Source organism: Zingiber officinale, chromosome 6B (assembly GCF_018446385.1).
Source record: "Zingiber officinale cultivar Zhangliang chromosome 6B, Zo_v1.1, whole genome shotgun sequence".
NCBI lineage: Eukaryota > Viridiplantae > Streptophyta > Magnoliopsida > Zingiberales > Zingiberaceae > Zingiber > Zingiber officinale.
In genome coordinates this window covers 119248633-119269297 of record NC_055996.1, presented here as the reverse complement: position 1 = coordinate 119269297, position 20665 = coordinate 119248633, and the positions used below count along the sequence as shown (strand labels likewise).

The following is a 20665-nucleotide window of genomic DNA, read 5'->3' as shown; positions in this document are numbered from 1 at the left end:
TTACTCAGTATTTCTTGAGAAGTTACCTTGTTTATAACTTTGTCAATGCGATGAGATGAATCCACTAAATTATTCCACTTTTCCATAGCAAAATTATATAGTGAATCTATATTGCCCTCATGTTGTGCAAATGGGCATTTATTCTTTTCTTTGACTCTCTTCCAATCCTGAAATCCTTCACGAGTAAATGTAACATACTTCAAGGAACATTTGTCGAAAAGATAACATAGAAAATAAAATGTACTATTTTTTTGCTTTTGAGTACTCTAACTATGGGAATTATGCAAACCAACCATATTAAAAAAGTCAATTTTGATTTGAGTATGTAATAGGTGGACTTACTCAATTTAGATTGACATGACCCCATATAATATTTTCTAATATCATCACGCATATCCACAGGATGCGACCATATTGACAAACGCAATCCCGGATCACATTCCCATAAGGAGCATCGGTCGTTGATGGAATATCAACTTTCTCAACTTTTATTTTTAGAGATTCTAGAAGAGGAGATGGGGCATCATCAACATTCATTGAAGAATTAATTGCACTTGTTTGGCTTTGTTGTAAAAATGATAAAGAGTTAACTTTGATTTTGTTTGTTTGGGGATATGTTCACTTGATATTGTAATCAATAACCTATATTAACATTCATTAATGAAATAATTAAACACAACCAATGAGTTAGAAAAATAAAAATTAAGAACAAAGAATATGAGGAGTCGTTGTTAACTATTGCAGAAAAAATCATCAAAAGCAGCTCCATTCTCCACCCTTCCCGAAGGAAAGATCTAAAGGTAAGGACCAAGAAGATAGATGCGTGATTAAGTGGAGGTAGGGCTGTAAATGAACCAAGCGTTCATGAACAAGCTTGGTGTTCGGCTTGGTAAGAGCTTGTTTATGTTCGTTCAATATACATTAGATTAATTAAACAAACAAGCTTGAACAGCTCATTAAGCTAAACAAACAAGCTTGAACACATATGTCGTGAACAATGTTCACGAACAATATTATTAATAAAATTCTTTTCAATATGCTAAATAAACAATAAAATAAAATAAATAAATTTAAATTATCAATCTTAATAACCAATCAAACAATTAAAAGTTTCAAACAATCAAACAAGCTTGAATTGAGAGCTTGATAACATCTAAACGAACCAAGCTCACGCCAAGCTTGAATTGAGAGCTTGATAACATCTAAACGAACCAAGCTGAAACCAAGCTTGAACACTCATTTCAAAAGCTTGGTTCATTTTAAGCTCGGCTCGGCTCGGTTATCTTATCAAACAAGCTTGAACACCTCAAAGCTCGGCTCGGCTCGGCTTGTTTACAGCCCTAAGTGGAGGAAAATCAAACCAAAAGCCACAAGCATATCCCACGAGGTGAGGTGAGAACTAGGAAGAAATAAGGGGGAAAACGACATATACCTAATGGACATTGGATCGGGCTAGCGTAGGCTAAACTATATAGAAAAATGATATGCTTAAGGAAAAAAACTCAAAGAAAAATTTAATGATAGACACATAAAGTGATGGAGCCCACAAAAAGTAAAATGGTGGGTCATAACTTTATATCACCTATAGAGATGAATATAATAAATGAAGATTATAATCTCGGCAACTACTAAATTGAGTTATACCTATTTAAAATTTATATCTAAAATATATACCTTTTATATGGTAATTAGTATCTAAATCTAGGGGTGTAAATGAACCAAGCCGCTCGCGAGCTATTCGAAGCTCGATTCGATATAAAAGCTCATTTGAGCTCGTTTAATGAGGCTAGTTAAGATAAACAAATCAAACTCAAGCTTCGCAATATTCGGCTCGTCAGCTCGTGAGCACGTTCGTTAAGCTCATTAAGCAACTTTTAAATAAAAATAATAATAGTTTTGATATTAAATTTATAGATTTTACACTCTACTTATGAAAAATATAAACAAATATATTAAATTTATTTATTAGAATAAAATTATAAATTTAAATAATATTATTATAATTTTTTCTAAATATATAATTTAATTTTTACTGAATATTTAAATTTATGATTTATATTTATTAAGTTCGTTTAGGCTCGATAAAAGTATAAACGAGCCAAGCTCAAATATTTAAGAGAGCTCGACGAAGTTTTTTTTAATCTCAATTAAAATATGGACTTCTTTTAAATAAATTTGAAAATAAAAAACAATCTGTTATTTTTTCAAAATATATTATAGTTAAATTTTGAATTATAAAAAAATTAAAAATCTCACGAAGAGTTTGTCGTGATTGACTGATGCGAAGTAGCGATCTCACAGCCTTGATTCATGGCCCAATTATCGCACCCCTTTCCCTTTGCCTTTCCCTTTCCGAGAAACCCAATTAACTTGGTCCAGACGAAACCCTAAATAAGAACCATCGTCCTCTTCATCGCTCTGAGGTCGACTTTCACCGCTGCTGAATCCGAGCTCCATCTCGGATTCATGTGCTAATCCAATCCCTCTCTTTAACTCCATGTCCTCGACGCTCCGGCGATCTCTCTGTCGCAGGCAGGTGAGTAATGTTCACATTTTTTTCTTTCATAGTTTTGGTTCTTCTAAAAGATATCGCGTCGCTTATGTTTTTGATCTACTTATGAAAAGACTTTGCTTTATGGAAATATCGACTTTCGTTTGCCCATATACTACCTTTTGACCATGGTGTAATTGCGAGTACGTTGATTTTTTTTTGTATGCGCGATGGTTAAAAATCGAGCTTTACTCTTGTTTTCGCATTTGGTAGATTGGATGATTTGCTGATGTGATATGTGAGAGCTGGTTTTTCTTCTCGTCCAGTAGTTACAGCCACAAGTTGTTATTGTTTCTATGCTGAAGCTCTGTACATTATGGTGAGTCTAATAGTAGCAAGGGTGCTTAAAAGGAAAAATAAGCCAAGCCTCGTATGTCAAGTTCAAACCCTATCAACAAAGGCGGAGGGAGAAATGTTGGAGGAGAAAAAACTTATCCCCCTACGGGAAACTTGTGCATCACTTGATTATCGGAGGAAGAAGGTCACCTCACCTCTTACCTCTGTTGCCAAGTGCTTCAATGTATTTGCAGAATTCAGGGCAAAACAAGATGTTTCACCTGTGCCTACAAAATAGTTTTTAAAACCATGGGTATCAGTGTAACACCATAACATCATACAACCATAGTGTAAAAGCATCAAGTTTAGGAGGTGGGTTACAGGAGCCAATCGTATTAATATCTATAATCACCTAAATATAGTTCAATAATTGAAAAAAATATGGATCATGAAGGTTTGAAATAATTATAAATTCTATGTTAATATACTTATATTGAGCCCAATTACCAAAAAAATTGAAGCCAATTATCAAGGAAGATACTAAAAGTAAGGGTATACCATGATATCCAAGTTTATATTAACTTATTTTTTTAGCCCCTTTTATATAATTTGATTTTTGTGATACAAGCCTCATCTTATCAAGACCAACGTATCAAACTAAGTCATCTATGTAAGGTGGAAATTTTTGATTCTATATAGAATAGAAGAATATTAATAGTGACCTGCATCAACACACAATAGTGTGCAATACAGATGGAAGTGTGCTAACCTAATCTGAGACTGACTTCTACACACAAAAATAAGAAGTAAGTTAATTTATTAATTTTCTAAGTTAACATTAGCAAAAATCACTCAAAAAATTAGTTCAATACATACACATATTTACTTCTATATATTATTTAGTTGTGTAGTTATCATAGTATCATATTTGCTTCTATATATTATTTAGTTGTCTGCTAGTTCTTGAGTCATTTTTGGTAGAGCTTCAAGCTCAATACAACAGATTCGTATGTTGATCTAGGGGTTTATCTCTTTATTGGACGTGAGTAAGAAATAAAGAGGAAGGAGTATATAATGTTACACCTATACTTTCTATCTTGTGCTTTTTCTGGTTGCTTTATAAGGGAGATGATATGATAAACTGAAGTATAGAGTAGAAAAGCAAAGATAAAGAATGCATAAAGTCAAGCTTATGATAGACAATGCGAAGTTTATGATGGATCTGTAGATAAATTAGTCATATTGATGTTTATTGTTATATCAATAGTTAACGTTTGATGAAACATCAGTCATGGGGCTTTGAAGGCTAACTTTTACAGTATTGTGCTATTGGATCAAAGGCACACATGATCAAAAGGAGATCAGAAATGTAACACAATATGCTCCATTAGCTCCAAGTTGTTCTTGAGTTTGATACTCTTAATCTTTGTCTATCCCTATCAATAGCAAGCATGCCAAAATGGAAATTTAATTATTCACAAAGTGTTTGGCCAAACCAATTTGGCAAACTAATAAATATAAATCAGGTCCATTTTCAACTACTTAGTCAATTAATCATGCATTTTAGTTAATTAAAGATTGATATTGTGATAACTATACAACTAAATAATATATAAAAGTAAATATGTGTAAGTATTGCACTGAGTAACAATAATTTTTAAGCGATTTTTGTTAATGTTAACTCAAAAAATTAATAAATTAATTTATTTCTTATTTTTGTGTGCAGCTATGAAGTCAGTCTCAAATTAGGTTGGCACACTTCCATCTGTGTTGCACAATATTGTGTGTTGATACAGGTCGGCCACTTTTGATATTTTTATGTTTGAGTCAGACAGTGATACCTTACATAGTTGACTGCTTTTGATACATTCGTCTCAATATGATGAGGCTTGTATCACAAGAATCAAATTATATAAAAAGGGCTAAGTAAAATAGGTTGATATAAACTTTGATATCATGCTGTACCCATAGTTTTAGTTCCTTGATAATTGACTTCAATTTTTTGGTAATTGGGCTCAATATAAGTATATTAACATAGAATTTCTAATTATTTCAAACCTGCATGATCCATATTTTAAACTATATTTCGGTGATTATAGATATTTATATGATTGGCTTGTGTGCTAACCCACCTAAACTCGATACTTTTACACTATGATTGTATCATGTTATGGTGTTACAGTGATACCAATGGTTTTAAAAACTAATTTATGGGTAGAGATGAGCATCTTGTTTTGCCCTGAATTGTGCAAATACATTGAAGCACTTGGCAATAAGAATGAGTTTTTTCCTCTGAATGCGCGAGATTGTTTCCAATGGGGGAATGAGTTTTTCTCCTCCAACATTTCTCCCTCCATCTTTGTTGGTAGGGTTAGAACTTGACACATGACCTTTGACTTATTTTTCCTTTTACCCACTGTTGCTGCTGTTAGGCTCATCATAGTCATAGGTGCTTCATGTCTTCTGATTGGAGATTTATGCCGGTATCTAGCTTAAAATGAGATTTTTAACCTTGCTCATATTTTTCCTACTATTCCTTTAAATTTCAGATTATGGAATCTCTTTTTTATAGTTAATCCGTTTGCTGCATGTGCATGAATAGATTGAGTGCTGACCTACACTATTTATACAGTATTTGGTTTAATAATGCACTTTTAGATTAATAGATTTTGTTCCATCTTTTCTTCAGTTCCACTTTGATGATGCTTCCTTAATTGATGCTTAATAAATCTGCTGGAGCTGGGCATTCCAAAACTTGATTGAAATAAGGATATGGCACATTTACTGCTTGTTAATCAGAGGATGCAGTCTTGTTTCTGATAATGTAAACTGTCAAAAAGTTATTGCAACTAACAAAGGAAGCAAAAGCTTGTAGATGAAGAAACTTTCTTCAGAACACTTTGCTATGACTGATCAGGCTCCAAGGAGGCATCTCAGCAAAGGTGAACAGCCCATTCCTGTTTCTTCTTCTGAGATATTACAACATTTCAGTTCTGCCAACTCATGGATTTGTGAGAATTCAGCCTGTAAGGCTGTCCTTACCTCCGAGGATACATTTTGCAAAAGGTGCTCATGTTGCATTTGCCATCTCTTTGATGACAACAAAGATCCTAGTCTTTGGTTAGTCTGCGAAGCAGAAACTGATGATAAGGACTGTTGTGGCTTGTCATGCCACATTGAATGTGCCCTTCAATGCCGAAGGGTGGGAGTTTTCAATCTGGGACAGTCTATGCTGCTTGATGGAAGCTACTGTTGTGCTTCGTGTGGAAAGGTATCAGGAATAATTGGGTGAGTTCCTTCTTTTTGTTGATTTTACTGTGCTTCTGTTACACTGTTTTCGATACCATACCATGTCATTTGTGCCAACTAAACTATCTTCAGATAACATGGAATTTTATTAAGGTGTTAAATATAGGTTATGAGTTAATTAAGGCTTTCATATTCATTCATGTTAATTCTTTTTTCCTAAATGTGCTGAATCTCAAAGTATTCTTTATTTTTTTCATTTGTTTATACTTTAAGCATGATAACTAAAACTTTGATTTATCTTGGATTTCTGGGAGGAAATAACCTCTCTCTAGGCTCATTCCCTCTCTCTACTATTTGCAAGCCTGTAGTAGCTAGAAGACAGCTTGGTAGTAGTTTTTTAGAAGTTAAAAAAAAAAATGGTTAGAGTCCTCAACTGTAGGGAAGTTAGCAGTCACCATCATTTTGGGGGTGGTCATGTGATTTAACTATTTAAAGTTAATGAGAATGATTGTCTACTCTTCAATTGAAATTCATCTGCTAATTTGCAAGATCCTCTGATTTGCCTCTTGTTTGAGGTTAAATTCTTGGTTTTAGGAACTTAACGTTTCCCTTGGCTGTCATGTCAATAGTGAATGCCCACTTCCCTTCCAATTGATGAATTAGTTTGTTTCATCAGCAAAATATATACTTTAACCTCCTTGAATAACTGATGGAAATTCAAAATGAAAAAAAATGACAAAAATGTTAGGAGTTCACACAGACTGGCAACCTATTGCTATCCTGCATTATCTGACTGATATTATCAATTATGGTTCATTTGCAATGCAGTTTTTAATGTCCAAACACTCTTATATAATAAGCAGCAGGCAGTGGATATTGTGCCTGATTCGACTTAAAATATGATTACTAGATACAATCCACAAGTGATATGATATGGTCCAGATATGTAAATGGATGATGGTTTGTTTATTAAGTAAATTTAATGGTGGTAGTTTCAATAATTTCAATAACATTTATCTTATATAACTAATAAAATTTTCCATTATATAATTTTATATATTTTTTTGAAGTTATATTTATAAGAATGACACAAGTTATCTATGCACAATTATGCACGTATCAAATTGCCACCCAAGGTGCTGTGTTAGCTTTTGCAGGATGCTATATTCTGTTGGATGACATGACTTACCTATGCTTATGTCCCTCAACTTCAAACAGATGCTGGAAGAGGCAACTTATGGTTGCAAAAGATGCTCGTCGAGTGGACGTCCTTTGTTATCGTATATTTTTAAGCTACAGGCTTCTGTATGGCTCTTCAGGTTTCAAAGAGTTGCACCAGATTGTGGAGGAAGCAAAGGCAAAGCTAGAAACAGAAGTTGGTCCCATGGATGGCATGTCTGCGAAGATGACCCGTGGCATTGTCAGCAGGTTGTCTATTGCCGGAGATGTTCAGAAGCTTTGCTTGGCTGCAATAGAGAAAGCAGATGAATGGTTGAGTTTGAGATCAAGTGGGCATTTTGAGCAAAATCACAAAGGTGAGAGTAGTGGTTTCTCATGAATCATTTTTCCTTAATTAATTCAATATGTGAAAGTTTTACAAGGAATCACTATCTTCCTTTTGTTGCAGACTCACTTCCAGCTGCTTGTAGGATCCAGTTTGAAGAAATAACATCATCTTCTCTCGTAATTGTTTTGAAAGAAACAGCTTCTTCGATTTTTGATTACATTCAAGGTTATAAGCTTTGGTATTGCCGGTCCAGAGATCAACCCTACACCAACGACCCTGTCATCTTCCAAAGAGCACAAAGAAAAATTCTAATTACCAATCTCCAGTCATGCACAGAATATGCCTTTCAAATTATTTCATTCATGGAAGATGGGGATTTTGGCCACTCCGAGTCAAAGTGCTTTACAAAGAGCAAAGAGATAATCAACAAACATATAGAGAATAACGGGGTTGAAGGGTGTTCATCAAGTGACAAGCACGAAGAGAAGACAACTGCTGCAAAATCTTCTGGATTCAAAGTTCGAAATCTAGGAAAGATATTGCAATTTGCTTGGGCACAGGAAAATGGATCCTATGATGGGTTCTATGAGGATGATATGGAAGAAGAATCCTGTGGTGGGAGTGGCGAAGTTATAGCTGAGGCAGCTGAAGCAATGCCCAGATCCTCACATCGGCTTGACCTGAATGTGTCATCGGTTCCTGATTTAAATGCTGAGGTAGTCCCTCCAATGGATTGCTTTCCCAATGAAGAAAATGCATTCTTCTCAGAAAAGATTGAGCTATCCAGATCCAATGGAAGCGGTGATTCTGAGACTTGTGCAGCTGCTGTGGTCCATGAAGTCCCAACGGTTGATTCTCAACCTGAATGCAGTAAACAACCTTCCACTGTGCACAATGAAACCTGTGAGGGAAATAGCAATTTGGCCAATGGTTCTTTTAGGGGATTCAAACGTAGGTTAGGTCAGTTGGATGATAACTATGAATATTGCGTGAAGGTTATTCGGTGGCTAGAATGTTTAGGTCACATTGACAAGGATTTCCGCATGAAGTTCTTAACATGGTTTAGCTTGAGGTCGACTGAACAAGAACGAAGGGTGGTTATTACATTCATCCAGACGCTTATCGAAGATCCTAGCAGTTTAGCAGGACAGTTGCTGGATTCTTTTGGGGAAATTGTGACCTGCAATAGGCTGCGCAATGGTTTCTGCAGCAAACTGTGGCATTGATTCAAAAGCTAACTGGTTTAGTGTTACTTGCCTTTTTGTTCTGCTTCCCACATCATTCCGGTCGGAGTGTTATCCATATGTTACTGAAGTTGCCATCTGTGCTCACTAACTTTGGTTCACTTAACATCAGATTCACTATGCTTATAACCTTGATTGTTTCTTCAGCCAATTCCAGCATCTATGTTACTGATGGTAACATCTCTCCTTGCCACTAATTCTGAAGTTCTAATTTGCAGTTCATTGAAAATACATAACCTTGTTTTTGCTGTTGCTCATGCTTACCTCATGTTTAGGCTAAATTTATAATGTGCATGGGATAATTGTGAGAAAGAGAACGGTTCCATACTTTGTAATTCTGATCCGAGACAAACTTTTTGCATCCAAGTAAATTCAGTTAGGGATGCCAATTGGCAGTGTGCTGTATTCATCATATCATAAATACAGTCCAGTATTGCCAAGCGTTGATGAAAGTTGGCTGAACGAGAGCTCGAGGGTCCGAAGGAGCCTTATCAGAAGCCGCAAGAATGGAAAGCACAGCCTAACCTAGAATGGTAGATTTTTTCTGGAACCCCTTGGCACCATATCCTAAAATTCACCTTACTCTACAGTGCACTTTGTTCAGACTCCAGTCAGATCAGAAAGGAACTCTATGAGACTATGATTGATCAGGGAAGCTGTCTGAGCACGATTCCACAAAAGCCAACTGGAGAAGTATGAGGACGTGGGCTGTTGAGATTCTTTAAGCCATCTCCGTCTGTAATCTTAAACCGTGTAATACCGCTGCACGTGTAGCGGGGGCTGTCTCCCTCAACCTACGAAGAATCAATATTCCTATGATAGATAGTTGTGTGATAGATGTTTTGTACTGAATCATTACAAGTTTGCTTGGGATCAAAATAGATATTATAGAACCTGGTGCAGTGGGTAAGGCACTCCCATGGTTAATAACGCATCTAAAATTCAATTCTCAACGCTAACGGTGGAAAATTTTTGTGGATCATTTTTAAAATTAATTGATTTGAATGATTGATATTTAAATTATAAAAAAAGAATAATTACAGAGCAACCATGGCTCGGCGCTTTGCCTGCTTCACAATCTCTACAACTAACAACTCCTTGTAGCTGCTTTTTGGGTCAAGGCGCTCAACACGCAAAAATGTTGCATATAATTATTTAAAACCATAACACTTATAAGCATGATATATTAAGACCTATGTTTGAAGATTTATGCATATCATCTGTGATATTCATTTTTAAAATTAATCCGCTTGAAAAATTAAATATCTCGATTATCAAAATAATAATAATAATAATAAAATACTATCAAAACATATACTAAATGGTCGAAGTGACCTCTGCAGAGTCTTTGTATTAAATAAAGTATGGATCAATCTAAACTATTAATTAATCAACGAGATCTTGATTGATTGAGAAATTAATTTGACAGCTACATAAAATATTTCACATAAAACTTAATTAATTTAACAGATAATTACCTAACTTTTGTTATGATGAATGAAATATAATTTGATATTGTATGGTTCAATTTAGATGATCAAATAAAATTTTATTTATTTAGCAATTTTAGTATATAATCTAGTGTAATATTTTTTTTTTATATTGCCCTTATTCAATTCTAAGCATTATGATATTACATGCTTGTCCAAATTAAAAATAGAAAAAAATATGATGATATTGTATGGTTGTCTCTACCTCTATTTAAGTACAAAAAATTATATTAGTCCATATACAATTATATTTATTTTAATTTCTAAAAATTAAAATTTTAAAATAATAATAATATTATTATTATTAGTGATATTCATAAATAAATAAAATCAGATAGTATTTTAATTTTTTTTTTATTATTTTAGAATTTGTTTAAGATAATTTTATTAGGCATAAGTCAATTTAACTCATTCCAATTATAATCGGTTGATTTAATTTGTATTAATTTAGTTCAGTTAAATGATATTTTATTAATTCGATTTCTTCAGTTTTTATTAAAAATTTAATTGGTTCGGTTAATTAAAAATACGATTTGGTTTAGTTGGATTCGATTAAATCCATCCGGTTCGATTCAGTTAAATCGATTCAATTCAGTTCGGGTCGAACTCCATTGGATTTGATTTTAACCTAATAAATACACATCCCTGGTAAAACCCTATCAATGACATCGAGGTCCAGTTTGACCAGGGGGTTTGGAGCAGAGAAGCAATGAAGGTGGTGGCGTTGGTGAGCGGCGGCAAGGACAGCTGCTTCGCGATGATGCGATGCGTAGATTACGGGCATGAGGTCAGTCGATCGTTTTGCCTTTTCGGATAGCAAGTTGCTTCGTCGATTGCAAGATTTTAGGGATTTGGTTCGGATAGCAGGTCGTTGCCCTTGCTAATCTTTTGCCACTTGATGATTCCGTGGACGAGCTCGATAGCTACATGTATCAAACTGTAAGTATCTTTTCTGAAGTACCTCATCTTCCTTCTTCTTTCTCTCTGCCGGCTTTGCTTGTGATATTTGCCGACGTTACTGGTTTGGTGTGTTTACTGTTACATACTAGTTTCCTTTATAGGTTCGTAACTTCCTACGTGTTTCTAAACTTGGTGAATTTGTAAATTTTATCTTTTTTTTTTTTTTTGGGGGGGGGGGGGGGGGGCAAATCAGACCCGGGCTTTAATATTTAGATAATGAGGAAAGATAAGATTTTGCAGCCTAATGACTAATGGAATTGAGATATTTTATTTAAGAAGGGAGAACTGATGGGGTTGAGGTCACTCTGCTACAACTGGTTGGGATATACTCAGCCCCTAAACCACCGTAGTATTAATTCCATGTGAGTAGATGTTGTGATGCACATCCTCAAATTATCAACCATTAGATATGCACCATTATATGCACTACCTAGAATGCGAAAGTCACCTCAGAGTGGAACAATGCAACTGATAGCAACCTCCTCTAGTAGAACAAGATCACCAGAAAAAAGCAAACATACAAGAGAGAGAAAACATCATGGTTCAGCCTAAGAGGAAACCAATTGGGTCAATAATATTAGAGAAAAAATTTTGAGAACACCTGAACTTATCATTTACTACAAAAAGCTATTTTCATTCTCCCTGGACTTCTCCCTTGACTTCTTCCTCAATGCTGGGAGAAATAAAAGCAAAACTTCTCCTTTTGAACTCATAAGATACAACACTCAGGACCCCACGGGTCATCCGAGTTGGTAAGTGGTGGCATGCTTACCACATGAGGTCGCGGGGTCGAACCGCAGGGCTGTCGGGGCGTAAGTGCGGCGGGGGTGTTGGGGGCGAGCGATTTCGCCTTTTGCCATATAAGATACAACACTCAGTGAGAATAAAAGCCTATTCTCTTAATGATCCTCAACCTTCAAGTTGTTGGCACACCAATCAAGACAATACTTGTATTTGATACCGATCCTAGCCTAAAACCCACAACTATAAAATAGGTCAATACCTTCTTTAGATTGTTGTTGGTTGCATTCTGTGGCTGTGGGCCTTAGCAGTGCAGCACGCACTGCATTCTCAGGCTTGGCGGTGCATGCTGTGTTATACGTTGAGTTGCATGATGCCCATGCCCATCTCATTAGAATCCCATCAAGAATTTTGTACTTACTATTATAAGGCTCAATTAGTTAGAGATTGTTCGTTCATGTGAACATGTTGAGTCTTATAATCTCAAGACATGGGGAATGAATTATATGTTTCTCTGGAGATACTTATAACACTTCTTTGCTTCTCTTATCTTTGATTGTGTTGCTATTCATGAATAATTGTCTAGTATGACATATATGTTATGAACTTTTTGTTGTGGGTTTGTCATAACTTGTAAGACTGCTGATTTGTTTGCCATTCCATTAGGTTGGACATCAAATATTGGTTAGTTATGCAGAATGTATGGGGTTGCCATTGTTTCGTAGAAGGATACATGGATCTATGAGGTATGATACCTTGATCATAATCTTTTTAAATCATACTTGTTCATTTCTATCTCAATGAGTTAGTTTTATATGAGACCTTTAAGGGTATACAAGATAAGAATTGCATATACCTTTTATGAACTCGTGTGTTTCTATCTAATTTATATTGGCTTGACTTGAGGTTTAATATAGTTTTTAAAAGCAAAAGATAATGCATCTTGTTCTTTGTTTTTTTTTTGTTGGTTTTATTCATCCATTTAAAATTGCTTATAGCTTTGAAACATATTAGATAATTACATTTGTTGGAAAAAAACCTCTATCAATTAAGTTGAGCTCCAATAGAGTTAAAAAAAAGAGGTAGAATAGATTGAAATTTAATAAACATGTTCAAAGATGACCAATAGATAGGGTTGTAAACGAGCTGAGCTGAGCCGAACAGTAAGAGGCTCGGGCTCAGTTCGTTATCCCTAAGCTTGAGCTCGGCTCGAGTTCAATTCAATCTTTAGTTCTTAAGCTCGAGCTCGGCTCGTAATAAAATTAAATAGCTCGAGTTCGGCTCGAGATCAGTAAAAAAAAAAAAAACTTGTTTAAAAATTAAACGAGCTTAGTTCCAGCTCATTTAAGATAATTAGCTATAATAATTAATAATTTATTATTATATTTATTATTTATGTGATATTTAATTATATATATATATATATATATATATATATATATATAAACAAGTCTCTTAATAAACATGTTCACGAGCCTCTTAACTAACACGTTCACGAGCCTCTAAATGAACATGTTCGCGAGCTCACGAACCAAATATTGTTAAACTCGAGTTCTGCTCAATAATATTTTCGAGCTTGAAATCAGGCAATTGAACGAACTCGAACGAACTTTTTTTTCAGCCGAGACCGGAATAGCTCGCGAGCGGTTTGATTCGTTTACACCCCTACCAGTAGATTCTATAATTAGAAGGGTGGAATTTATATATATGGAGACAAAAGAAAAGATTTGTCAATTGAATAAGAAATATTTTAATTTATTGAATGATATAAATTATACTGCTTTAGTGCTTTTCATAGGGCTTTATGGAAGAATAAGATTTATACAACCCATCTCAAATAGTTGGAACAAACTAAGTTTGACAATGAACTTTGTTGACAAATGCTTATACAATAAGTTGTCAAGGATTCCTATATATCTATTGTCTCAATCTTCTGTAGCATTTCGTTACTAAAGAATTCTGAATTCAATTTGCTGCCATTGCTTTCTGATACTGTTTCATCTGCAGGCATCAGCATCTTAATTACAAAACTACTTCTGGAGATGAAGTTGAAGATTTGTTTATTCTACTAAGTGAAATTAAAAAGAAGATTCCCTCTATCACAGCAGTTTCTTCGGGTGCAATTGCATCTGATTACCAGAGACTGCGGGTGGAGAGTGTCTGTTGCCGGTTAGGTCTTGTCTCTTTGGCTTATTTATGGAAACAAGATCAAACTTTTCTCCTTGAGGAAATGGTAATCCTCAAATTACTTTATTTATTTATTTACGTGTGAGAATATTTAAATGAATCAGCTTCTCTAAGTAAAATTTATGTTTCCCTTACTTTTTTTCTTGGCTTTACTGTTGATTTTCAGATTAGAAGGGACATTATAGCCATCACTGTCAAGGTACTGATGCTTATTCTATTCCATAATCCTGCTGATTTCTAATCACTATGCTGTGATTGGTTCAGTTTCTTAGCTGATAATGATAAGATTTTGCCCATATCTTACCTTGTATGATCGATTTATCTCCATCTCACATGGATGGATGATATTTACACTTGTATCTTCTTGGTGTCCACTACTAATTAATATAACAAAGACAATATTTGGACATTGGTTTTGATTCAGTGACAGCACACTGAGGATTCTAAAACATGCTAAAAGTGAATTGGCACATCGCAAGTAATGTTTTTAAAGGTTTCTCAAATGGTAGATACGCTACTCTGAATAATATTATATTAATGCACTGGCCACTAGTCCTTGTGGCACTCAAGAGAATCTGATCCTTGCACAATAGAGATAATCATGGAAGGATTGTAAATGTACCCACTCAATATTGATGTCAAATTTTCTACAAGGATTGTCTGTCTGTTTATTTTGTTCAAGAACAAATTAGTTACTTGTGCACAAACCACAAAGTTACTGTAAATAATTTGTTCTTTAGTTTATACCCTTAGCATCCATCCAATTTATGCAGGTTGCAGCTATGGGGCTTGACCCTGCAAAGCATTTGGGAAAAGAACTTGCAAAACTAACACCCCATCTACTCCAGGTGAAAGAGTATGTAGGCATCTACATCATTTCATTAACTTTTCATTTAAGTATGAAGATGATCGTTAACAAAAATTGAAAATGTTAGCAAATAAACTACAGATTAACACATTATTCATTTCTAATTGCAAATTCCTTTTACAGCTTCAGTGGCAAAGAGAACGAGGAAATGCTTGTTTAACTTAAGTTGCTTATGTGTTGTAAATTGGTGTATTATTGAAGGGGAGTCTTGGCGCAACGGTAAGGTAATGTTGTTGCCATGTGACCAAAAGGTCACGGGTTCGAATCCTGGAAACAACCTCTTGCAAAAAAGCAAGGTAACGCTGTGTACAATGGATCCTTCCTCGGGACCCTGCATGGCGGGAGCTTCGTGCACCGGGCTGCCCTTTTTTTCGGTAGAATAGATAACATTGTTTATTACTTAGTGCAGTTACTGCAGTGATTAAGGGCGGAGGAAGGTTTGGACCATCGTATGGCTTTAGAATTATTTAAAATTGTAAATTTCCAAGGAAACTCCGATACATTAGCATGGACAACAACATAATAACTTGTCTTTTGAATGATACATAAAATTGTTGGTTATTCTGCTAATATCTGACTTGGAAAAAAAAATTAGCTGGCCCTGCCAATGAGTGTGGAATCATGTCAAAATTTTATAGCAGATCCCAAAAATTGCAGCATAAAGCATGTTTCAAAATTTTATTATCATTTTCACTCATGACCGGATAAGTTATCAATCCTATGCAATATTTTGATTAATGTGCCCTTACATGTATATCTATGAAAGTTTGGTTACTTATACTGGCACTCTAATACAGAATTTCTCCATTTGATAGGTTATATGGTATAAATGTATGTGGTGAAGGAGGAGAATACGAAACATTAACACTTGATTGCCCTCTCTTCTCAGTGAGTTCTCAATTCCATCTTATTTAATGCAGATTTTTCTGATTAAGCAGTTTTTTAATGTTCATGCAAATAGGATGACTAAGGTTCCATTCCCTGACATTGCTGTTTTGAAAACTGATTTGTCTTTTTCAATCTTTTTTTTTCTTGATTTATGCATGTATTTTCTAATAGAAGATCAATATTTGCAACTTCCAGAATGCGAGGATTTTTCTTGACAAGTTTGAGGTGATTCTGCATTCACCAGATCACATTGCACCAGTTGGCATTCTTCATCCTTTGACTTTCCATCTCCAACATAAAGATGAGCTTTCAAGTTCCAATACTAGTATTGCTAGTTTGACCAAAGCGGGTTATGTATGCGAAGTACAAGGAGAATCTAAATCAGATGATACAGTTGAATCTCTATCCACCTCTTTGCAATATGATATTCCTGCAAATAAGAATCTAAGATTAAGCATTTCTAGAAGCAACAAGGACATGCTTTCCATCAGTTGCTGGGTTCAGAATCATTCCAACACTTCAGAAGGTATCAGCACTTCACCTTGCTGGTTTGGATGACTGGATTCCAGTGATTAAGATTTTGCATTTGTAGGCCTACAGGAAGATCTTACTGCTGTTCTCTTCAAAATCGAGTCGAGACTCAAGGATGATGGTTTTGATTGGCTGAATGTTTTATACATTCACCTCTATATTTCAGATATGAAGAATTTTGCATTGGCTAATGATGTGTACGTAAAGTTTATTACAGAGAAGAAGTGCTTCTTGGGAGTGCCATCTCGGAGTACAATCGAATTGCCTTTGCTGCAAGTTGGCTTAGGGAAAGCGTTTGTCGAAGTTTTACTGGCCAGTGATCATGACAAAAAAGTTCTACATGTACAGAGTATCTCGTGCTGGGCACCTAGCTGTATCGGTCCATACAGCCAGGTAAGGACTATATTTTAGTTGAATGTTAACATCAAAGAATCGTCTACTATTGTAATTGTAGGAAATATGTAAACTGTAGTATTAATTTCATTATTAGTTAATGTTGCATTAGAAATGCAGGATTTTCTATAAGGTTGTTTTTGTTTTTTCGGATTAATGATAATCTTTAAGATTGTAGATGTGCTAGAGGTATCAATGGACTGTGCATGAGACGATTCTGTCAATCTGGATCAAGCCATCATGGCTATGATGGGCTGTGCTTGGAATGACATGACTCAGCACCACCTCCAGTCCAGCATGGTCTTGGGCACGACCTTCCATTGCCTTGCTGGCTTACCGGACTAGAACTTAATAATAGAAGGATATAAAAAAATAGAACAAAAATGGACATATCGGTAGTAAAATAAAAGATCATTAAATAATTTCCAAAATTTCTAAAACTTAGTAAGATACTATTTGTGAAATTAGGTAAAAGTGTACTCGTGTGTGAATGTGATGATTTTATTCTGGGCCAGGCTTAATCCGGTGCCATTCCCAGCTAGAGAAACTCATTCCTGAAATGAGTCTGCAAGTTTTTCAGTTTTGGGGTCACTCTTGGCCTGATTGATGACTAGATCTGCATAGAATTATCAGAGCCTAATGAATTTTCAGATGTCAATCATTACTTGAGAAGGGGTTTAGTGCCACCTAAAGATACCTTTTCCCAGTAGAACTTTTTGCATATATACACATAAAAAACCATGGTGATCTTTTGCTGACTATGGGTGAGGAAACAAAAAGTGGTGAAAATTATTTAACTTGAAAACTGTTTAGGATATTATGTTGTAAATGAAATATTAACATAGTCACTTTTTCTTTTCTTTCCTTGTTTTTGGATAAAAATTCTTTTTCTTTCCTTGATATATAACCTAGTAGTTATTGTTACACTCAATATATGTCTTTGCTGTTTCTTAACACGAGTTTTTAATTAAACTCCTCAAATTTAGGCAACTCTGCATAGAGAAGTTCTCTATATGGCAGGGCAACTGGGACTGGATCCACCCACGATGGGACTTCGTTCAGGCGGGCCAGCTATCGAAACTGAGCAAGCACTAATGAACAGTGAGGCTGTGGCCAATTCCTTCAATGCCTCCCTCACTTCGTCTTCTATCTTTTTGGTGGTCTATTGTGCTGCCTCTCTCACTTTCAGTGAGAGAACTCTAATTCAGCACAAAATGGAATCTTTCTTGGAGAATCATAACTCGCAACATTCTAAAAGGATGCACAATCCAGTTTTCTTGTACATTCTTGCTCCGGCTCTTCCCAAAGGGTATTAGTACTTGGTCTTATTTCATTCCTCCATCTTCTTGTTTGCCCATCTTAACTCTTGTTTTACAGAGCTGTTGTGGAGGTAAAGCCCATTCTACACGTTCCCACAAATATAGATGATGAAGCTGGAAACAGTTCACTACAACCAACTGGAAAAACTGCAACATGTGATTTTCATTTTGTCGAATGTTGCAGTTCTTGTTATCAGATTTACTCAGTTAGTGGAAAGATCTGTACAGCCTTGGTTTCTGTCACAAAAGATTTGGCAGCCAAGATCTGCTTCACAGATAAATCAGAACTTAGCCCTCTCAGTCAGATGAGAATAATCATTAAATTTTGTATTTTTTCGATCAATAAGATCCTTGTCGACCACTGTTTCTTCTGGGACAACTTGATGGTAAATTTCTTTAGAAATTATCCTCTTGTTTATGTCCTGGTTTTGTTGAAGATTATACTAGTTTGGGATTCTAAATCAAATTTCTGCTTTGCAGTATTTGAAGTTCTACTACACTACAAGTAATTCGTTGACAGCAGAAACTTTGAATCTCGTATTTTCAGAGGTTTTTGCTGAATTTGCAGAGGCAAACAAAAGCCTCAAGATGGACCATGATCAGACTTTCAGTCTTATTCCAGTTTTGAGCTCAGGACGATCAGCATCTATGGAAGACATTATTAGTTGTGAGCTATTTGCTTCAAAACTATGAGATACTGAAAATGGCCAGACGGTCGGTTAAGCAACTGCTTTCGAATGTATTATTGGATAACTCGAAATGTATTTATTTTATTTAATTTTTTCAACGATTGAAAATGATCGAACTTGCACAAAAGTATCAAGGTCGAATTGGAAATCAAACGCACCCTAAGCTTCTAAGGATTTCCGATCATATTCCACTTCAGGTTCTTTTCAAAATACTGTATCTATTGTTGTATTGATGGCTAAAGCCAAGCCTATGCATTTTTAAGTTATTTAAATTGTAAAATTTAATTGATGACTATTCCTCTTTTAATTTAATTTTGTTATTTTGTTTTTAGAAAATAATCTTATGAGCAAGTGGATAATTTCTTAGAACTAATTCAGATTTCCAATTACTTGTTTCTCTCTATTGAAACTCTTTTGTGATTAAATACTTTAATGAATAATATTTTATATCAAAATTATTTTAAGTTGCATGGATACATTTTATACACTCGAAGTACCATTTAGAACATATGGCTCAATTTGGATACAAATAGGGTAGAAAGCATTGACTTTTTTTTTTTTTAATTCTTTTTAGGACACTAATAATGGGAGCTCCTTAGCCGGCAAACTTGAAAAAGCTCCCTCTCAAAGTAGGTGGGAGCTTTTTGGATTTAATTGAAGAAACGGCTTCGAGCTTCAACTTTTTTTATTTTATTTTATTTTTATATAAAAATATTTTTTAATATTTGTTTTTTAAAAAAGGACAAGCAAATATGGGATAAGAAATATATATATATATAATATTAAAATAATTTTTAAAATATTTTATAAAAAATTAATTATATAAATTGTAAAATAGGAAGAAAAGATAAGAAATATATATAATGAAAAATGTGAAATTTATAAAGAAGAGATTGAGAGATTTTTTTTTATAGTGGAGAGATGTATAGGAGTTTTTACTTTTGATATGACACATATATGGTAACGAAAAAACTCTTCTAGTGCTCTAAACACTATGAATGCTCTTAAGCTTTCAGTTATACCAATAAACTTTTAACTTTAAGTTCATAGTTTAAGAGTTGAGTTAAGTAAAAAAAAAAATTAGATGTGCACGGATTTGCAGGATAAATTGTGCAAGATATTAAAATTATATATATATGTCTCGTTTTTTATTAGAAAATAAGTCTCTTTATTTGATCACCAACATGTATTCCATTTTTCTTTCCACCAAAAAATCCTCACCAACACCTATTTTTTAAGAATTTAATAAATATTCATAAGTTCATCAAAATAATTTTTTGTAATAAAAAAAAGAATTGCAGATAATAATAATTGATGAGTAGAGTATTTATGAATATCCGATCCTCCGACAGATAGAAGATGAGGATAAGAGTTAAATATTCAATGGTATAAAGATGAATATAACTAGATAGAGATAAATATGAAGGATATAAAATTCTATTCAAATCTGATCCATTATCATCCTTATTCATAAATTGACAAATAATAAAAATAAAGCATATGCTAATAATTAGCTCTTAGAGAGAAATTAAATTGTCATTATATTTTTCTATTTAAATTCAAGTGTGATTATTAGATTTTATTCCTCGAGTAAAAAAGAAATTGATTTCAAAATGCTCCTTTTTTTTTTTTTTTAAGATAAAGAAATCAGGAGAAATTTCATCTTACTCATCAGATTTATGATTTATCTCCTTTTCAAAATTTTTATAGAGTTCTGAAATTATTAAAATACGTCGTAACGCTAACATTTTTGTATCATTTTATTTTCAATC

The 20665-nt window shown here is 34.3% G+C and overlaps 2 protein-coding genes across 5 annotated transcripts; both read left to right on the top strand.

The window, feature by feature from the left end:
- The first annotated feature begins 2349 nt into the window (after positions 1–2349).
- LOC121989264 (VIN3-like protein 1) lies at positions 2350–9759 on the top strand. 4 transcript variants are annotated; one of them, XR_006114215.1, is made up of 5 exons: positions 2350–2536; positions 5517–6115; positions 7295–7611; positions 7704–9001; positions 9103–9759. XR_006114215.1 is itself a non-coding variant. In XM_042543184.1 (5 exons), the coding sequence occupies exons 3-5, from the start codon at positions 5703–5705 to the stop codon at positions 8807–8809; spliced, it is 1836 nt and encodes a 611-aa protein (XP_042399118.1). In that variant the 5' UTR covers positions 2350–2536; positions 4554–4623; positions 5517–5702; the 3' UTR covers positions 8810–9759. The 4 variants fall into 4 exon arrangements, 2 of the variants coding, with proteins under 2 accessions (XP_042399118.1, XP_042399117.1); XR_006114216.1 differs by having other exon boundaries at positions 7704–9360; positions 9432–9759; XM_042543184.1 differs by adding an exon at positions 4554–4623 and having other exon boundaries at positions 7704–9759.
- Positions 9760–10973: 1214 nt separating this feature from the next.
- Positions 10974–19040, top strand: LOC121989263 (diphthine--ammonia ligase-like). The gene is made up of 12 exons (XM_042543182.1): positions 10974–11104; positions 11185–11256; positions 12685–12764; positions 14026–14251; positions 14372–14404; positions 14979–15061; positions 15889–15961; positions 16157–16487; positions 16554–16885; positions 17872–18194; positions 18263–18590; positions 18685–19040. The coding sequence occupies exons 1-12, from the start codon at positions 11027–11029 to the stop codon at positions 18895–18897; spliced, it is 2172 nt and encodes a 723-aa protein (XP_042399116.1). The 5' UTR covers positions 10974–11026; the 3' UTR covers positions 18898–19040.
- The last annotated feature ends 1625 nt before the right edge of the window (positions 19041–20665 follow it).

Bases quoted from the DNA above. Each gene is read 5' to 3' on its own strand.
- LOC121989263 (XM_042543182.1), top strand. From the start codon at position 11,027: ATGAAGGTGGTGGCGTTGGTGAGCGGCGGCAAGGACAGCTGCTTCGCG. The intron at 15,062-15,888 runs GTATGTAGGCAT...TCCATTTGATAG, and splicing joins CATCTACTCCAGGTGAAAGA to GTTATATGGTATAAATGTAT. The intron at 16,488-16,553 runs GTATCAGCACTT...TTGCATTTGTAG, and splicing joins TCATTCCAACACTTCAGAAG to GCCTACAGGAAGATCTTACT.
- LOC121989264 (XM_042543183.1), top strand. From the start codon at position 5,703: ATGAAGAAACTTTCTTCAGAACACTTTGCTATGACTGATCAGGCTCCA. The intron at 6,116-7,294 runs GTGAGTTCCTTC...AACTTCAAACAG, and splicing joins AAGGTATCAGGAATAATTGG to ATGCTGGAAGAGGCAACTTA. The intron at 7,612-7,703 runs GTGAGAGTAGTG...CTTTTGTTGCAG, and splicing joins TTTTGAGCAAAATCACAAAG to ACTCACTTCCAGCTGCTTGT.